At 32.7% G+C, this 19,504-nt stretch overlaps 2 protein-coding genes across 3 annotated transcripts; one reads left to right on the top strand and one right to left on the bottom strand.

The window, feature by feature from the left end:
• Nucleotides 1-366: 366 nt before the first annotated feature.
• LOC137930346 (lanC-like protein 2) lies at nt 367-6,881 on the top strand. 2 transcript variants are annotated; one of them, XM_068773584.1, is made up of 8 exons: nt 367-489; nt 755-937; nt 1,609-1,766; nt 1,895-2,033; nt 2,503-2,643; nt 4,317-4,502; nt 4,609-4,755; nt 5,260-6,881. In XM_068773584.1, the coding sequence occupies exons 1-8, from the start codon at nt 403-405 to the stop codon at nt 5,443-5,445; spliced, it is 1,227 nt and encodes a 408-aa protein (XP_068629685.1). In that variant the 5' UTR covers nt 367-402; the 3' UTR covers nt 5,446-6,881. The 2 variants fall into 2 exon arrangements, with proteins under 2 accessions (XP_068629685.1, XP_068629686.1); XM_068773585.1 differs by having other exon boundaries at nt 438-493.
• A 247-nt stretch (nt 6,882-7,128) lies between these two features.
• LOC137930413 (actin-binding protein IPP-like) lies at nt 7,129-18,866 on the bottom strand. The gene is made up of 10 exons (XM_068773654.1): nt 18,613-18,866; nt 17,506-17,650; nt 15,274-15,412; nt 14,979-15,144; nt 14,612-14,791; nt 14,268-14,431; nt 13,573-13,708; nt 12,656-12,866; nt 11,730-11,950; nt 7,129-10,228 (listed from the first exon to the last, which is right to left on the bottom strand). Exons 1-10 carry the CDS (start codon nt 18,766-18,768, stop codon nt 9,992-9,994), a joined length of 1,755 nt encoding a protein of 584 aa, XP_068629755.1. The 5' UTR covers nt 18,769-18,866; the 3' UTR covers nt 7,129-9,991.
• Between the last annotated feature and the right edge of the window lie 638 nt (nt 18,867-19,504).

Genomic DNA, 19,504 nt, shown 5'->3' with positions numbered 1-19,504 from the left:
CTTTCTTCACTTTCTTGTAGCAATACTTAAATAAATTTTAAATTTATTTTTCATACAGTATAGAAAATATATAGAATTTAAGTTTATTTAAATAGTCCGGTTAGATACCTATAAATATTACCTCATATGAACTTAAAGATCTCAAACAAGATTTATTGAAGTTTTTCTCATTTACATTTTATTGACACATATTTTCTCACTTGATCCCTTTGGTTTGATGAAGACGATATTGAAAGACTAGTAGAATCAGAACGATTTTCTTAGGTATTATAGGTATTAGATGCTATTGAACATTTTTTATCTGTTAGTACATTGAGAAAAAAAAATCAACTGTCATATCCAAAGAAAAAATAAAACTATGTGTTAGAATATGACGTGAAAATAGATTTTTAGTAGAAAAACATGTCCCGAAAAACGTTCTTTAATAATAGTTTTAATAACTTTAGTGATGAAAATGGAAAAGTATATCTTAATGATGATTATAGCGCGGTTCGTATGTAATTATTTTAAAAAAGGCCACTAAATACTTTATAATTGAAGTAAATTTTACCAATTTAAGATAGAGAGTATTAGCTATATTTTATACTATATTATGGGATATATTTTATAATACTAAATTAGTCAATTTACAGTTACTGTTTTGTTATCAACGACAAAAAAACTAATCTTGTAGTTTAACTTATTAACAGTTTACATTATTAGACATTTTAATTTGTACTTAAAACTTGTCCTTAAATGTATGTTTTTTTTCAAGATATCTAAAACATTTTACGACAAATTGCATAACTACACAGAGAATAAGTTGAATGTGTTAATGACAAAAATGCATGAAGACATATTTATAAATGAAACAGTGTATACTGGGTCTGGCGGGCTAGCACTTTTTTATATAATGTGCTATATGAAAGATGATGAATCCAATGATAATTACTTAAAAGTAAGCTATTTTTAATATTTTTAGTAAACTAAAAATCTTGCATTCTAAAAAAAAAACAATTTATAAGCAATTAAGCAAAGAATATTAGAATCTAAAAGAAATTATTTTTTTGTGAATATAGTCTTGCTTCTGTTTTTTTCTAAAAGTTGTTTTTGAGAGCCAATGAATACTAGAACTAATATTTCATGAAATCTAAGTTTTTCTATGCAAGCTCACACAGGTAGTAGCAATGGTCTCGCTAGAGGTGAGAACTGTCCAAAGTTTTAGATTACTGAAAAACCACATTCGAAAAATTATGAATTTATACCATTATGCCCAAGCACCATATGTAATAAGTTTTAAACATTCATAACTTTATAGTATAAAAGCTGACACAGCAGTGTGGAACTCAGTTTTTGTAAAGTAATGGATGCTTACGGCTCATGAATTCTTCTGTTATTGCTTATTAGGTTAAAGTATAATAAAAGAATGAATTAAATACATTGTCATTTGTAGGACACAAATACTTATCAATTCTTATATGGAAATGTTTTTGTTATAAGTAGATAAATAATCCAGTTATTTATTAAGGATTAATGCATAGGTTATGTGTATAAATAGTATATTAGTGTTTATCTATCTACAGACAGGCCAGTATTCAACTTCATTATTATTGTTCTTATTTGTCACAGATGAGCTTGCAATTTATAAATCTAAATAATTTAAAAGGACATCGAATTAGTTTTCTGTGTGGTGATGCGGGACCACTTGCATTGGCAACTTTTATTTCCCATAAACTGGGTAACAAACGTCCAAGTAATTTACCTGAACCCAATACTTTGGCCCAAAGGTGAGTACCTTATATGTATCAAATATTTAAGTGTAAATTGCATTGTAAGATAAATGAAATATCTGAAAGAATATCTTCATTGTTGAATTGTATAATATTATAAATATACATAAAATTCTTTGATCCAGATTGCTTGATCTCTTACCCTCATTAAAACAGTCACCAAATGAGCTGCTATATGGTGGTGCTGGATATCTTTACGCACTTTTGTTTGTAAAGAAATACATTCCTGAAGCCAATCTTATACAATCAGATTTTATAGAAAGGGTAATATTTTTATTGTACTTATTTGTTGTATAAAATTCCTAAATAATAATGATGAAACTTTAGTGATGGCTTTAACTTTGATCTTTTAGACTTGAAAATTGTGATAATAATAGGAATAATAGGAAAGTATAGTTTTGAGTTTTTCATAGTCACCTCAAACCTACTGAATTGTAGGTGTACACTAAGTGCTTCTTATTAATGTTACAATAAACGAAAGATTTATATGGAGCTTAATATTAACATTTGCTAGTATGAAAAGTAACCAAAAATAATATTTTAAAATAACAAATACATTGAAATGTTCCTGGAAATTTCAAACAGTATGGTATCAGTGAATATTTATGGATGTATATAATATTAAAGCATTTAAACTTTGTTATTATGACTTAACTTGGAATGTTTTACAATTTCTAAACAAGTTTGAGACCAATTGGGATTGACTCTAATAAAATACTTATTTGGTTTTCAGGTTGTAAATGATATAATAAAATCAGGAAAAACTTTTTCATCACAAATGAAATCAGATTGCCCGCTCTTATGGCAATGGCATGACAAGATTTATCTGGGGGCTGCCCATGGTGTTTCAGGAATATTATATCTGCTTCTCCAGGTCAGTTAAAAAAAATTCCAAGTCTTTCATGCAATTCTAAGAGCCTTTATTGCCCGAAATGTTAAATTATTTGTAGATAATGTTTATGTTAGTGCCAAAAGTCCAAAAATAATTTCTGATAAAAAATAATACTCTTTTGCATCTTTTAAATGCGTATTCTGTTGTGGGTTGAGAAAAATTAAGATTAGAAAAATGGCTAAGACTATCAAAAAGTTTAGCATCCCAAATATAGTCTATAAGAAGTATAAAAGCGAGAAGGAGTGGGTCGGCACCTATATATTTGAGTTGACCTGTGTGATGGGATAATATTATGTGATCAGTGTTGAATAAGTTGAAATTGGGTCATAGTACTGGCCAGTGAATTTACTTTAATTTTCCATTACTAGTCAACGCGTTCTATTTAGTTAGAGGAGTCTCAATCATGTATCGCCCGTGTGTAGTTGTTAAACCAGCTAGTTCAAAATGGCATAGGTATAAATGTTAATGTGTCTATATAAATGACATGTAAATGTAAGCTACAATAGTACGGTTATGTAGATGTGTATAGACATATATGCACCCTTGTCATTGTGTTCGAAAAGCACATATAAAGCCGCCGTTGTCGTTACCGGAGAGCATTAATTACCAAAGTGGTGGAGTTGGACCCGTGTGGGTCCACGAGCGACTCGACGGATCTATGTTATATGACGGTGTGGGGTATTATGACGAGGTATATGTAGAGTGAGACATAAAATGCAGGTTCCCAATTCTTACTTAAACTGGGCTCCACGAAAATTTATGTGCTTTCGATAGTGAAGTATTAAAATTTTAGCCTGATTTCACTTATCAATATAGGTCAATCTCCCTAAATATAATCTTCATATCTTTGACAGGGATGCACCGGACCCAGTTAAATTTTGAAAGTGGTCTGTGAGCCAAAAAGTGGGAATCTTTGACCGGGAATCGTTCTGAAGTCAATATTTGAGACACTCCACCTTCTTCAATGGTATTCTAATACCATTACTAGTACATTACTAGTATTAATACAAAACTTAGTTATTAACGCAGTATCTATACTGCGTTAATAACTAAGTTTTGTATTAATTGTATCAGACGATCATGCACTCTGCACTCTGATAGTTTTTAAACAAATGCGCAATGTTAGATGCAAAATGAGCCAGCCAAAACAAAACTGGACAGTGAGCTGTATGATGTTCGGGGAGCTTATTTTTTCAATACTATGTGTATATATATGATCTTACACGTATTTCAAAGTATTTATTAGTATTATAAAATATTATGAGGAGGTGCATTTGAATATCTTATCACCAATTAAAATTTCAAACCCACCGAGTTACTGGTTTGTTTTACTTAGTAAATGGCGCGTTACGACCTAAAGTAAACTTAATTTACGCTGACGATTTTAGATTATTGTAACGGTCCCATGTAATAAAGCTACTTTGAATTTGACTTCAATTCTTAAGGCTTAATTCTAATCAGCCATTATATGCGGCGTGAGTAGGTCCACCATGAGGTGTACTGACGACATAATCCAGAAAAAGGTCGCGCGCGGTCATCGTGGCGATCTTTGGTCGAGGCCTATGCCCTGCAAATAGGATTTTGTTTGCTGAAAAGAAAAAGAAAGCAATCAGCATTGTGTATCCAGTCTTCTAATTAAGAAAACATTTTTCTAGGCACGTGATTACGTAAGTTCACAAGATATGAAAACATTAATTAAACCAACACTTGATTGGCTTGCTGATAAACAATTTTCAAGTGGAAATTTTCCCTCCTCTCTTGGTAGCAGTTCTGGGGATAGATTGGTGCAATGGTGTCACGGAGCACCGGGATTTATTCCATTGTTTCTTTTAGCCCATCAGGTAATATTTTATTTAATGTTCGAGTATTCGTGTAAAAAATATAAGCCACTTTAATAAAATTGTTATTTTAATATTATTTGTATTGATACGAGATTCAACTTCGCAGATTTTTAAAGAGGAGAAATATGTTAAAATAGCGTTAAAAAGCTGCGAAGTTATTTGGCAACGTGGACTGTGCACTAAAGGCTACAGCATTTGTCACGGAGTGAGCGGGAACGCTTACTCATTCTTATATATGTATCAAGCAACAAAAGTAAGTATGTTTAACGCAATGTGTATTTTATTACTTAATGAGTATTATATCAGGAAATGTTAAATTCGTAGTTGTAAAGTTCAGGTTACTTATTAAAAATCAGCACTATAGTACATTTGTACCTTAGCTTCATATGTATATATATGTATAAGTGTGTGTGTGTGTGTGTATATATATATGGCCTATATTAATTTTAAGCAAAGCCATAATAATCTTGTTTTCTTCAAAAACTTAAACATTCGTCAAAATACAACTCACTTGGTATCTCTAGGGCTTGCAGTGAGAAAATTTAACGTATTGTCCTGTTAAAAATATTGATTTATGGCACACTATACAAAAAAAAAATTATTCTTGTTTAAAATTATTTATACAGCAATAAAAACTTTCCCAGGCGGTTATCAAATATGTTCCAATTTTTCACCATGTGTTACAAAAATATTCCTTTCATGGGGTCTTTTATAATAGAATAAAACAAAGAAATAGTGGAATAAAAATGGATTTCAGGATCCCATTCATTTGTACCGAGCCTGTTGTTTCATGCAATGGTGCCTGATGGAAAAATCCGGAACCGAGCTACATTCACCGGACCGACCAGCATCGTTGTTCGAGGGACTTCTTGGGCGTCTATATTTAGCAAAGGATATGATGTTTACCCTGGACAAAGTTAAATTTCCCGCATTTTCATTGTAATTTACATTAATCCTTACCACATTACAAAATAACTATTATAATGTGTAATAATTATTTTCACCAAGGTAATGTACATTACTCAGTAAAAAAAAATATTTCCGTCCCACGCTAATATTTTATTATTAAAACAAGGGATGTAGACTTCGCTGCAAGATTTAAAAAATAAAAAAGATCTTTTTTGAACAAATGAACGTCGAAAATTTTTCTGTGCACATGTTATTAGATTCTAGATATTCATGAGACTTTAGACCGAAAATAGTGAACGAGAAGTCTGGTTCGCCTTCAGAAAATTTGTTATTGTCACGAATTAAACAAATATGGGTATGATAAAGTATAACGGCCTCGTTGGATAACGTTTTTTTGTGACAAAAGTTCACTATTAGCATTATTGGAGTTTTATAGCTTCCGCGATTCGTCCGATGGTTACTTAGTTTAGACAAGCGCTTAACCTAGTCACTGAGCTTAATAAGGGCACCCTCGGAAACCTAGGTTCGGGCCGTATTACATAAGACATCTGAGATTGTGATAAAAGCTGCTTTGTATTGAGAGATTTGTTCTAGTCTGACTTCAGACATACATTTTCTGCTTCAGTTGGAAGTTGCTTAGTGATATTAAAACAATTAATTTATATTTCAAGCAAATAGTCTTCAAATACATAAATTGATTAATAAAACCGTAAATAAACATGATGCCCAAATAATTTTTTTTTAATTTGAGAGCAAGCAAAGATAGGAAGTCCTCTTTACCGATTGCCATGGTATCCAATTACATCAAATGACAAAGCTGTAACCAAGAGACATCAAAGCCTTTATTATTACACCTTTCTCTTAATAAAAATCTGAATTTTAGTATAAATTGTATTTATTTATATAAACTTAATCTTTTATTTTGCGTATTAAACACGAATCCTATGTAATAAATAATTTACCGAAGAACAAATGTCCATCGTTTTCAGTCTTTAACTTTTTAACGTATTCCAGAAATGCTATTCAATTCCAAAATAGAAATGGAACATAATATAAACACTAAAAACAACATCATATAAATACTAAAGTTAAAACAATCTGTGTTAAATTTCTCTTAACAAGAGATATTTATCGCCTTTTACTTTAATGAGCAATCTCTTCACACTTTATATAAAATTAAAGTGTAATGTTATAAGTAATAAAGTTTAAAGATCAATTTTCATTTCACAGAAGGAAGATTCCCATACCTTATTAGCATTCCTCAGTCCATTGGTGTACATTACTTATACATACACAAGAGTCAATGTCTTTGTATAAATAATCTGTGTTCATATTTTCCTTTTTGTTTGAAAGACAAGATGTAACGCCATAGAAGAAAAGTTGATTTTTTATTAATGTTTATCTTAATTATAACAGAAATGTATTTAAACATAATTTTGGTTTAAAAAGACTGTCCCATAGAAGAATAAGATAATTAACTATATCTTACCCGCCATTATTACTAAAAAGTGTTTCTAATATTTTTATGGATTTTGTAGTTACCCTTTTTTTATAATAATTGTGAAATTGATTTGATTTAAAATGAAACATTTAAAATGATTATAAGAGTATAATAGATTTTTATTTAAATTTAGAAGAGATTATCTGTATTTCCTATAAATAAAATAGATATAATCTTTTCAAATGTGGATTCTTTTTTAAAGCGAAATGTTTGACAAATTAATTAATAAAAAAAATTCAGAAAAGATTTAAAATTATATAAGCGCTTTATTACTGTAACTATATATACTACTTTATTACATTTAACTAACAAGTCATTATTTCTTAATACTTTTGTACACAATCACAAACAAAATGATAAAAGTTAATTACAACATATGCCGAATATCATTACAAATCTCACATCACTAATTTGCTTAAATATACAAAATTAATTTGATATTAGAAGTTTTTATTTAATTTATTTATAACAAAAATATCACGGCAGTATAATTTATACTTATCCGTATTTTCCTAAATTAAGTATACATTTTACATACAACGGCTGTTTTTTTTTTTGTTTTTACAAAGGTTAGGACGGTCAAATCTGAAACATAATTCATAAATGATAATTTACATATTCAACCGGAGATTTGTCTTTCATAACGCAAAAAGCAACTTTTACACATTGTTTTAATATTACTTTATCGTTTTACATGTTTAATACTACAATTTTACACTTTGCTGTAGTTTATTGTACACATAAGATCCTTTTTCCATTCAAACTATTAATGTTTCTGACATAACTGCATACATATAATTATTACAGCTTTGTGTGTATTACAGGCAAATAATAAACAAATTTACAACATATATAAATTTTGTACAATAAAATGATGTGTTCTTCCGACATGTCAAGTAGTCAAAACCATTACCTTTATCTGGTATATTTTAATATTATATAGGTTATAATATGGCAATCTCCAATTTTGTTTTAAAAATAACTATCTACGCATATCGAGGTTGGTCCGGTTATTGCTATTACAGACTTTTTGTTTGAAAGCTTATGTAGCTAAATGCCTACTACAAATTGTAAATTTGTATAAGTCTTGATACATATGTGCTTTACTCTTCCATTTTAGTCATTTCAAACATGAATATAAGTTTTACAATATTACTGTTGCATGATAAAATTACAACAATATATCAATATATGTATAATTTTTTTTACATATTAAAAACATTGAAGCAATTAAACATCATATATAAACATTATTTGGCCCACAATTATAACTTATTATTTATATCTTTAACTTAAAATTTATATAAAAATCATTTTGTTTTTTAGTTATAACCCAAACATTTCTCATTTTTATTGAGATATTTCTACCTGATCTGACGACGAGTTAAAAAGAAAAGGCACATAAATAGCTCGCAAGACGATTTTTAATACAGATAGCGTTTAGTATATATATAACTTGAAACTGAAAAACGTAAATGACTGTATAACATGTAAATTGTAAACCACGAAATACGATCAGAAAAAAAAAACAAGGGTATTGAAATGAATGAATAAAATATGTACAGTTCATGAAATAACATTTAATAGCGAATAGCTGACAAGTATGCCAAAAAGCAACGCGAAGTATTACTTCCGACAATACCAGGTGGTATTTACTGGTAACTTTGCTATATGTGTATAAGTCGTCCACAACTATTTAGTGTCAATATACCATATACCAATAATACACCAAAGTTTGCACTGTTTATCTTAAAAAACACGTTATTCTCTTTAAATTCAATCATATTAATTTATTGAATGTAACAATAGTATTCCGAATTTAATTTGTGTATATATATATATGTGTGTGTAGTTTAGATTATATTTTAGTTAACTTTTTAACTTCTGTGAACTTTTGATTGAAGATGACAATATAGTGTTAAGAAGTCGAAGGAGAGTATAACATGTCTGTGTCTAAAGATGAATATTTAATAAACATTTCCATGAAATTTGGTTCGAATTTGTTTTCAAACTACATCCCACATTTATATTTAAATTGAATTTAATGAAATACAAAAGAGACCTGCCATTGTAAATTAGGATTATGCAAAGTGAAAACAATTTTTAATTTCCAACTAGGTTGGGCAGCCACAAATTTCTGTGATGTAGTGAAACATGAAATAATGAAATGTGTTAATTCATTCCTCTGACAAAAGACACCAAACAATGATGAAGCTACTCCCATAACATATTTTAATTTATTTTTGTACCGCATCACAGCTTGAAACCATCGTAAGGTAAAATCGCACATAAAATATTACTGAAATTGGTCTAAATGACAGTGTTTTATTTGAAAACATCAAGTTGAAACATTTCCCAAAGTTCGTGTATTCTTTCAAGAATCGCTTAGCAGTTAAATGGTTAATGAAAGGTAATAAAATGTACTATTATAAGTAGTGTAAAATATAATTCAAATGCATTTATTAAATGAGTATAAAATTACAAAAGGCAATGTCACTAAACTATAAAAATTGGCTGCCGGAGTAAATACTCTAGATTAAGTACGAATTAATTATGTCGGTACAAATATAAAAGATTAATTTTAAATTTTTTCGTCATTAGTATATATAAAAAAAAAACATTTTTCGTCAAGTTGAGTAAGAAACTTTATCGTCTTATTAGTATTACTCTATTTCTATATACCCAAGTTTAATAACCTATTTGGCGAGAATCGTTCACGTACAATGGGGCGGTATTAAAACGGAGTAATTAAGCAATCAGGTAATTTTGGCAGGGTACATCGCTCGCGACCGACAGCCTTTAGGTTCGGAAAGTTCTCCAGTGGCAAGCAAGAGCTGGTAGAGCCGCCAGTTGGTGGACCTACGAAATAATAATCGCGGAAAGTCGATGTAAGCGGACAGCGCAAGGCCGGTCATTGTGGCAATCTTTGGTGTAGTCCTATGCTTTGTAGTGGGCGTCTATCGGCTGACATGAACGAACAAAACATCCAAGTGTACGTAATAATTGTGAAGAAAATTGGGAAGGGAATGTTTTCGTCAACGGCAACGCCTTGAAGCTTAAAAAGTGATGTAATTCTTTGTCAAAGTAGAGCGGAGCCGGCTTCGGCGCGTGAGTGGGGAAGGGCGGGAGCGAGCCGCCAAGTATTTTCGCGGGGCTCATATACCTCAACGGAGGCGAGCGTAGTCCTCGCGCGGTAGAAAGCGCGTTGGCCGCCGCTCTCGCTGTCGCCGCCGGCCACTACCAGCACGCCCTCCGCGGCGCCCGCCGCACACCCTGCACGGGCTTCCTTTAAACTCGCGACCTCCTCCCAAGTATTCTGTAATTAAAAAATTAATTACGGGGTTTTCATATCTAAGTTTAACGAATCAACATAATGTCAACCAATATATATACACAACATTTAGCCACTGAAGTAATCTTAAGGGTTTATTGAAATTATCCACAGCGATCACTTTTGTATGTCATGAGAAAAATTCTATAAGAGCCCAATTTGTTATAAATTACGAGGGTGGATTGAAAAGTACTCAGCCTAACCAAGAAAATAAACACATACTAAATCAGTTATATTTTTATTTTTCTACATAATCACCATCAAGTTCAATACACTTTTGCCACCTCCCCTTCCGAGCATTTAGACCGTTGAAAAAAAATGATTCTTCCTTAGAGTCAAAATATGCGTCTACAGCTGCTTTGACCTCGTCGTTTGCCGAAAATCTTTGACCTCCCAAGTGCTTTTTTAGGTTAGGGAACAGAAAGAAGTCTGATGGTGCCGGCTCAGGTGAATACGGCGGATGCGGTAACAGTTCAAAGCCACAGTTGTGAATTTCAGCCATTGACTGTACTGACGTGTGAACACGGGCGTTATCTTGATGAAACAGGACTTTTCTTCTGAGCATTCCTCGACGTTTTTTTTTTATTTCCTCTCGTAAACTACGTAGTAAGGTGCAGTAGTAATCAGAGTTTATAGCCTGACCCCTTTCAAGATAATCAATCATAATCACACCTTTCGAGTCCCAGAATACTGAAGCCATCACCTTATTTGCCGACAAAATCGACTTAGCCTTTTTAGGGGGTGGTGAACCAGGTCTTCTCCACTGTTTTGATTGTTGTTTTGTTTCCGGTGTACAGTAATGAACCCATGTTTCGTCAATAGTAACAAAACGATTCAAAAAATAATCTGCATCGGCTTCAAATAACTCCAAACAGTCGCGTGAAATAGTCAATCGCGTCCTTTTTTGTTCAACTGAAAGCAGTCGCGGAACCCACCTCGCAGACACCACGCTGTGTGCAATGACGGCACGCTGCTCGATTTGCTCCATTCGCGGAAATTATGTCCGATTACCTTGTTAATAAATTTATAAAATCACCACTAATTATCGCACACGTTTCGAATTTCACACAATGAACTAGTCTGAACTGAACTAAATAATGTGGGTAGATTTGATTTTTAGAATTGAATGGATCTGTGTTAGGCCGAGTACTTTTCAATCCACCCTCGTAGATTTAGATCCTTTACAATTGCATCCTTTAACTTAAAACTACGTCAGTTTCAAAAGCGCCCTCATAAGAGAACTCATAACAAGCTCGGACAGGATTTTTCGCGGTAAGTTTTTGATGATACAATCGCATGTGTTAAGTGACAACGCCTACACATTGCGAGGGCGGTCCTGAAGGGGGCATCTGCACCTCCCCTCGACCACCAAGTAGCACCACCTTTCGCACCTCGCATACATGTTACTACACTAAAGACTAGTTCTTCAAGTCCTCCACGCTAGCGGCACTAACGGAATCCGATACAATTATATCAAGTGACTTACATCGTCAAAGCTGTACCTCTCGACGGAGGTGAGTACAGTTCGGCGCGGTGCGTTGCCGCCGATCACGTACAGGTAGTTGTCGAGCACGACGGCAGCGGCTTGGCTGCGCGCGTGTCGCATGGGAGCCAACACGTCCCACTTGCCCGCGCCCGGCTCGTAGCACAGCAGGTCGCGCGTGTGCCGCCACGTGTGTGTACACCCGCCCACTACGTATATTAGTCCTAAAAAATGTGTTTTTTTAAAATAACGACAAGAAATATAGACATTAATTCCTCCTTTTTATCTTACTAGTTACTATCAACAATCAAAATAGTGTTTAGTTTTGTGGGTGTATAGTAAATTGCATAAATTAAGTTGTAATATCAAAATAGGACCGGACGCTTCTTCAGCAGACGCTCCATGGAGCGAACGGGCCTGACGACCCCCCTAGGGGGTCCTTGGCTTCAGCTGTTATTCAATAAAAGTAGCAGTTATTTTATAACATTCGTACTAGTGCTGTCACTGAAGGTTTTCAAAAACACAAAAATCTAATACCTTGAACTCGTAAATGATTTGTTATTTTTCAAAATAGTTTTCTTGACAATCTTTGAGTCAGTAAACAGCGTTTAACGATTGTAAGATGCAATATTCACGTTTCTCCTTGGAAGGTTTACTGGCATTTTCGAGTTCAACGAATATAGCTAAACACCATACAATATCTTTTTTCGTGTTAAACCCATAGACACTAAAACGTACTTTTTTATTTCTGGCCAATTTCTAAAAATTAACATAAAATAATGATGTAAAGTATTCAGATAAAGCGTACTCTTTATATGATCCTGGAATTACGGAATTTTTTTTAAACTAGCTATTTCTTTAAACTTTCAGTGTGAACAATATATTTTATATAGTAAATTAAAAAGGTATAATTCTTATAATAAACATACCTTCAAAGTTAACAACACCCATTCCGAATCGAGGTTCAGGCATTCTTCCACAGAGCGTCCATTCGTCATTGATAGGGTCATAGACCTCTACCGAGGCACCCATGTCGGATCCCACCCAACCACCGAATGCATATAAATTTCCGTTCCATCCAGTCAGTCCAAATTCGCAGCGTGCTTCCTTCATAGGGGCTATACTTGACCATTTGTTGTTCTGTAAATTTTTATAAAAAATTAGTTATTAATATATTACGATTGGAATCCTGTTAACAGTTTATGTGTATATTGTTCACTTTACTTTTTTCCTCTCGAAATCATGACTATAATTAATTTACAATATGATCTGTGTCATGGCCGTTTGTTATTAACGTTTAGGTATAGCTAGCATAATTATGGCTAGGGCTATGATACATCTACAATCAACATCATATCATCCTAAAGGCGCCTTCTGCAAGGTACAGGTATTCTTTAGGGGAGAAGGTCACGACAACAGTTCTTACGCTACCCGCATCCATTTACTTCTCGCGACCAAGACTATGCCGTCGATCCACTTAGCGTGAGTCCGATATATTGTGCCTTCTTATGAAGCCCAATGTAAGCGACCATGTCTCGTATCCATACGTCATCACTGGCAAAACACACCAGTCAAAGATCTTCGTCTTCAGATAATATGCTTGCCTATAATAGGCAAACATAATGTGTGATTTTGTACTTTGTTATATGAAACTAAATGTATTTATGTCATGTATTGCTGAAAGTGTGCCTATTTGCAAAAAATAAATAAAAGACAGTCCTGATATACCCATACATACAAAAGTAAAGTAAAATGAATGACATATATCTAAAAGCAATGTAATAATGAAACGTCTACATTAAATGTAATAGTATTTGTATAATGGAACAAGAAACATTTATTTTACTTGTGGTTCATAGACTTCACCATTAGCAAGTATCTGGCTACCCTGCTCGCCACCCACTGCGTACACACGCCCGCTTAGTGTGGCGACACCCGGTTGAATTCTTGCAATGCCCATCGGTGCCAGTTCCTCCCACTCCCTGAAGAATAATACATAAAACAGTTATTTTGTTTGTTATTTATATAAATAAAAATTAATCTAACTTATATAAACTGTTGCTTATTTGAGCACAAAAAAATGAGGTACGTTGAGTTATCCTTAACAAAAATATGAATATTTAAATATGAAAATTACCTGAATCGGCGGTTCCCTTTTCAAGATTGCACACACACACTCAAATAAATATATAAGAAATATGTAATATACATACGTATTACATAATGTGCACATTTATAAGGATATGTTTGAATCGCCAATTACTATCAAAAACAAAGTAGTTTATTCAAGTCAAAAATGTAGTAAATCATCATTGCCTGCCGCTTAATCAACCTATCAGATAGTTATCAATAAGGACAAGTTTGGTGATTAGTTGTAAGCATATTTAAAACTGCAACAGCCAATTAAGGGTCTTGGCTAGGTTGGCGGACAATGATAATCCGCTATTCAAAACGTGAACGACCTTAACGTATTACTTTGTAAACGTATTGTATAATTTAAAGGAGCATTCTTTAAAAGTCTTTGGTATCTTATTTCCTAACCTTTTATGTAGATCAAACTTGAGAACCGTTGATAGTATGCTGTCTGTGGTGAGGGAAGGATGTGTGGAATTGTCGTGGCAGGAACCGCCCGCCACTAAGAGCACACGGCGCGAGCGTGCGCGAGGCTCAGCCGCCAGCGACACTAAAGCCCCGCGACCAGTTTTCTGTAATTATTATTTTTTTGTATTATTTTTTAAGGCACAACTTAAGAACAAATATTTACAAAAAAATTAAGATGTGCGAATCTTTACCTCAACTCTGGAAAATAAAATATTATTCTAATTGAAACAATAAAAAATAAAATACAGTCAATAATATACAGGTTATTCGATAGCAAAACTTACCATATCAACTCTAACTGTCTTCAAGGCGACTGCTATAGAGGGATCCTGCACAGTTTTAACGGCGTCGTCCAAAACTTGCGGGGAGATCAACGGTAGACGCACGTGACTGAGAACTTCAAAACAATGACGCCTACGGCAGGCTGGGTCATGTTCCAACCATTGCAATGCTGGATATAAGACCTGCAAAGCAGTAATGATTATAGACTTGGTGTTATTGGATAAAGTATAGAAACTATTGCATATATATTAACACCACAATATATATATATATATATATATATATATATATATATATATATATTTGTGATAACTGGTGATGATACAGAAAATTCTACAATAAAAATAGAACAAGAAAAAAACTAAACACCTGTGTCTCACTTTCAACTTTAAGTTCTTCTGATGATAGCAAGGTAACAAGTTGTTGCAGTGGAAGTTCTAAAAATTCTTCACCATTAGCTACAATATTCCAATTAGCTTGTGCGTGGGCTAATGCCTCTTCCGCTAATCCCATACAATTGTGTGTTTCAGCAAATCTGAGAAACATCAAGAATTAATAGTATAAATCAGGATATCCCTATTTAAAAGATTTCCAGTATTAAATTTAGTCACACATCAAACACATTTAATTTTAAACATTTTTAGCAATATGTATCTGTTTGTACCGGAATATTCCCAGCGCATTGGAAGGATGTAATTCTCTTTTCAAATATTCTCCACATCCCGTAACTAATTCTCTAAGTTGCAGCATATCTGCAGCGATTAGAAGGTGTTGAACAGTTCCTTTATCAATATTTATTTCGCCTGAAATTAAATGTTTTCATCTAAATAAACGTATAGCATATTAAGTAAATTAATTAAAAGTCATTAGTAAATAGAAAGTTGTTATTAAAACAACTGTACAGATACTTAATTTAAGTTAAATATATTTTTTTAGTATAAACTGTGATAGAACTATAAGATGTTCTGTCACAGATTATCTAAGTAAAATAGTATAATCGAACAGATTTTGTCAGCTGAAAGTATAGGAGTGGTCCCTCTTTAGGCTACGTCTGTTACACGCTGACTCGTGTGACGGTATTCTCTTACATGTGAATCTATTTTCACAATTGGATCGCTTCGTCTTTAACAACTCCCGGCTTTGGCGATCTCCGGCTCATATAACCCTCAATGACTAGTCGAAAATCTTTGTTTAAATGTCTTTCATTAATTTTCTGTCGATGTTCGACACTCTTTTAAATTTTTCCATCACGTTTTATTCCTTTCCGTTCTATCTATATGTTTGGGTATCGAACCACGAATTTAAGAGCACTGCTAGAGTTTTCCACTAATATGCCCCCCGCCTAGTTAATCGCCAATCAGAAGTTTTGAATGCCTTGCAAAATATGAGACAGTCTGCACTTTTCCGAAAGACTACACCCAGGGAGAGTGTAGTCTTTCGGAAAAGACATGCTACTCCCGTACATCATCATTTTCGTAATATCGGGCCAACCTGTCTACTGCGCCTTCGTTGAGCTTCATAGTGAATTTTGTATTCGGTAGGTGACGTCGCTCATACGTGTTTTCACTCTGAACGAACGATCCCAATTTGGCTGCAGCTTCGGCAATTTTCTCTTTCTTCTCACTGGGTTGTAAATCTACGCCAATTCCTTTCACACAGCCGATACTATTGGCCTTGCGGTCGAACCATGTCTTCGCACGATTACTGTTCTGCATACCCCTCGTTCTCTTTTATTCTGGAGATAATTTATTTAGTATCTTAAACTGGTGCATCAGTTATCACTCTTGACAATTGTCCGAAATCAGTGTTGCCTCAAATCTAGCGGTGCCTGATTAAATTTTTTCTGTCACGGTAAATTCTCGAAAGTGGCCTGCACGTATGTGCAGTATAGTATACATATACTGGTCTAGCGTAGACTGTATAGTCTAACTGCAAAACCTTAACATGGAATGTATGTGCCATCACGCTCTTCAAGCCTTTATGGTGTTGTCATTCATTAGCGCCTTGTTCCTCTTGGCGTCGAGTTTTTGTCTCTTAGCAGCGATCCTATTTTAGAAGAGTTGATGAATTTTTATCTCCAGTTTTAATTGCCACGGTACAAATTTGGATAGCTAAAAACACCCGCAGATGGGTGTACGCTGGTTACATGTCGATGCTCACTTCAATTTTCGAATTTTGTTCAATTCTGTTTCTAATGCGCACTTTCCTTATTCACTATGTCCATTACACTTTTTCACTTCTTCTTTCCAGATTGCTTCATCTTCACTAACTCTACAGCTTTGACATGATGTTCAGCTTATATACCACTCAAGAACTGTTTGTAAATCATTGTTAAATTTTTTTTTTGCTACACATTTTGTCTATTAATCTTCTATACTATTCTTAAATCTTTCAATCCTTTTCGTCTTAAAAATTACTATGAAAACATGAAATACCGAAAAGCCAACTTTGATAGTCTAATATAGAATCACTGGTAGAGTTTTACACTTATGTCCACACTACATGCCACAGAGTTGCTTAAAACTGTAAAATTTTAAATGGCTTATAAAATACTTGACAATCTACTATTCTCCATGACAGTTTGTTGTTGTTTTAAATAATAACTGATGCAGTGCACTCATAGTATAAACAATAAAATTACTGTGTATGTCACATTACTGGTTTTATAATCATTATATTTACCAGCCAATTAGACACAGCTGTTGAAAATAATAGGAGACTTCATTTTAAATGCATATTTCCAATATCTTTTAAAATAAAATAGCAATTATATTATTATAAAACAAAACATTAAAATCTTATTTTTATGTAATACTAAAAACAATGATGTGATTTTGAACTCCGAACAAATAAGTTATTAACTAAAAATTGAAGGCCATATACTTAAAAAACTTACCTGTGTAAATAAAGTCAACAATCAATGGTAGGATTCCTGGTGGAACTGTAGGCAGAACAACATGTCCTTTTTGACTTTCTTCTAAGCCAACACTAAACATAGCATCAAAATATTCACAGCTAGCTGCTAAGACTGCACGGTGAGCCTACAGTAAATAATGATATAAATTTTATTATTGTCTTAAATACAGCTCATTTTTCAGTATCAAAACCATCTCAAATTTATTATAAAAACATGAATATTCTATTCCAAAAATACTACATATGTTACATCAGTCATTAGCTATGAAGACTTTCCTTATCTTGGCACAGGCATCATTTTTTTTTGTTAGAGAGTGGTAGACTAGATCTCCTGCAGTAGACCCATATTACTTGTATCTCTTAAAAATAATAATAACATAAGAAGCACTTTAGCACAAAAAACATGCTAAATTTACATTAGCATATCTAAATAATTGATGTTATATCAAATAATAAAACAGTAAATTTAATTATTATTTTGTGAAATAAATTCTCCTAGAATTATCTGAATAAATAAATTTCCTGTAAAAAATTGTCAAAATTTAATTCATGATTAAAGCAATGTCTGGGATATCACCTTATGAAACTTGAAACTAGGATAAAAGATGTTGGCTTCTATAATGTTACATTAATCCACCATAAAATCAAACAGTGCAATATTTCCAATTTTGGGTCATGTGTTTATAAGTAATGCATGTGATGGAGTAATCAAAAAGACTTTCGTGTTTGGGAACATTAATATAAAGTGTAATGTTTTTAAACATACAATATTCTATAACATTAATTTCATATGAACTTATAATATTTTCGCTAATTAGGATTTCTTTGATAATAATGTTTACTATTTTATTATGTCTGTCAATGTTTGTTTTAAAGCAGATTATGTTTTAAATATCTTTAGTGAAAAGTTATGTAGCACTATTGCTAGAACGTAACAAATGTATATGTTCAATAAAACTCTAAAAGGTTTGTGTTTAATGAATGTAAATGTGGTGACTGATATTAAAACATATTGTGATTGCTTACAAAAACTTCACTTGCATCTGCTGTTTATTTTGAAACTTGAAGAAGACGAATATTAATTTACCTTAACTTTAGTTTTTCCAGATATTAAGTCAATATCACAAAATCTTCCATCTTTTCTAAAATGATTGAGATTTAATGATACTTTAGTACCATATTCTCGACACTTATATGGTCTTGATCCTTCTTTACTAGATAACTTTTCATATAAATTCGACATTGTTATGATATTTCTATCATAATAACATGTAACATTAAGTTATAGTCAACAAAAAACAATCACTCTTAAGGTAGAAAAGACCCACAATCCCCAAAAATTGAAACAAAGCTAGAAGTGACTTCTAATACCAAATACTATAATCACTACTACGCCACAGATAATATAAAATTTATTGTATACATTTTTTCACTTTCTATTAAATTGTATCTGACATACGAAAATAACAATAGATTTTAACTTTTATAGTTGTGGTACGATCACAAAAATAAAACATTTATTTATTTCGTTTGAGGCACTATCTTTCAGAATATGCAAAAGCGTGCAAAACTAATTTCGTTCAAAAACAAAATGACGGTAAAAGTAGAAGCACTTTTAGAAATGTTTTAGGCTTTTTGTAAAATGCGATATTCTATAAGTTAATGCAAATTTAAAGAATTAACGTGCAAAATTAAACTTTATTTTTACATACCTGTCGTTGCCACACCTATTAGTCACAACGGACGCCTCACTTGAAAGGAAGAGAGAAGCATCGTCTTCATTTTAGCAAAGTAACTCGGCTATTTATACGCCTGCGGGAATTATATAATTAAGCTCTCCCATAGTAGCGCGGTGCATAAACGGACTGTAGCGACGTTTGTCAACGGCCTGACCAGTTAAGTGTTACTTAAAGTCTGTTGTCATTCAAAAAGCGGATTCGTGTGTTAGCAAGGGTGGTAGCTACAGTTCAATTTAAGGA

This window comes from Battus philenor, unplaced genomic scaffold (genome assembly GCF_028537555.1).
Source record: "Battus philenor isolate CCGP_79_NKW_IND1 unplaced genomic scaffold, ilBatPhil1.0.hap1 SCAF_6, whole genome shotgun sequence".
In the NCBI taxonomy this organism is placed as follows: Eukaryota; Metazoa; Arthropoda; class Insecta; order Lepidoptera; family Papilionidae; genus Battus; species Battus philenor.
Note: the sequence above shows the minus strand (reverse complement) of the source record. Positions and strands in the feature narration are given on the sequence as shown.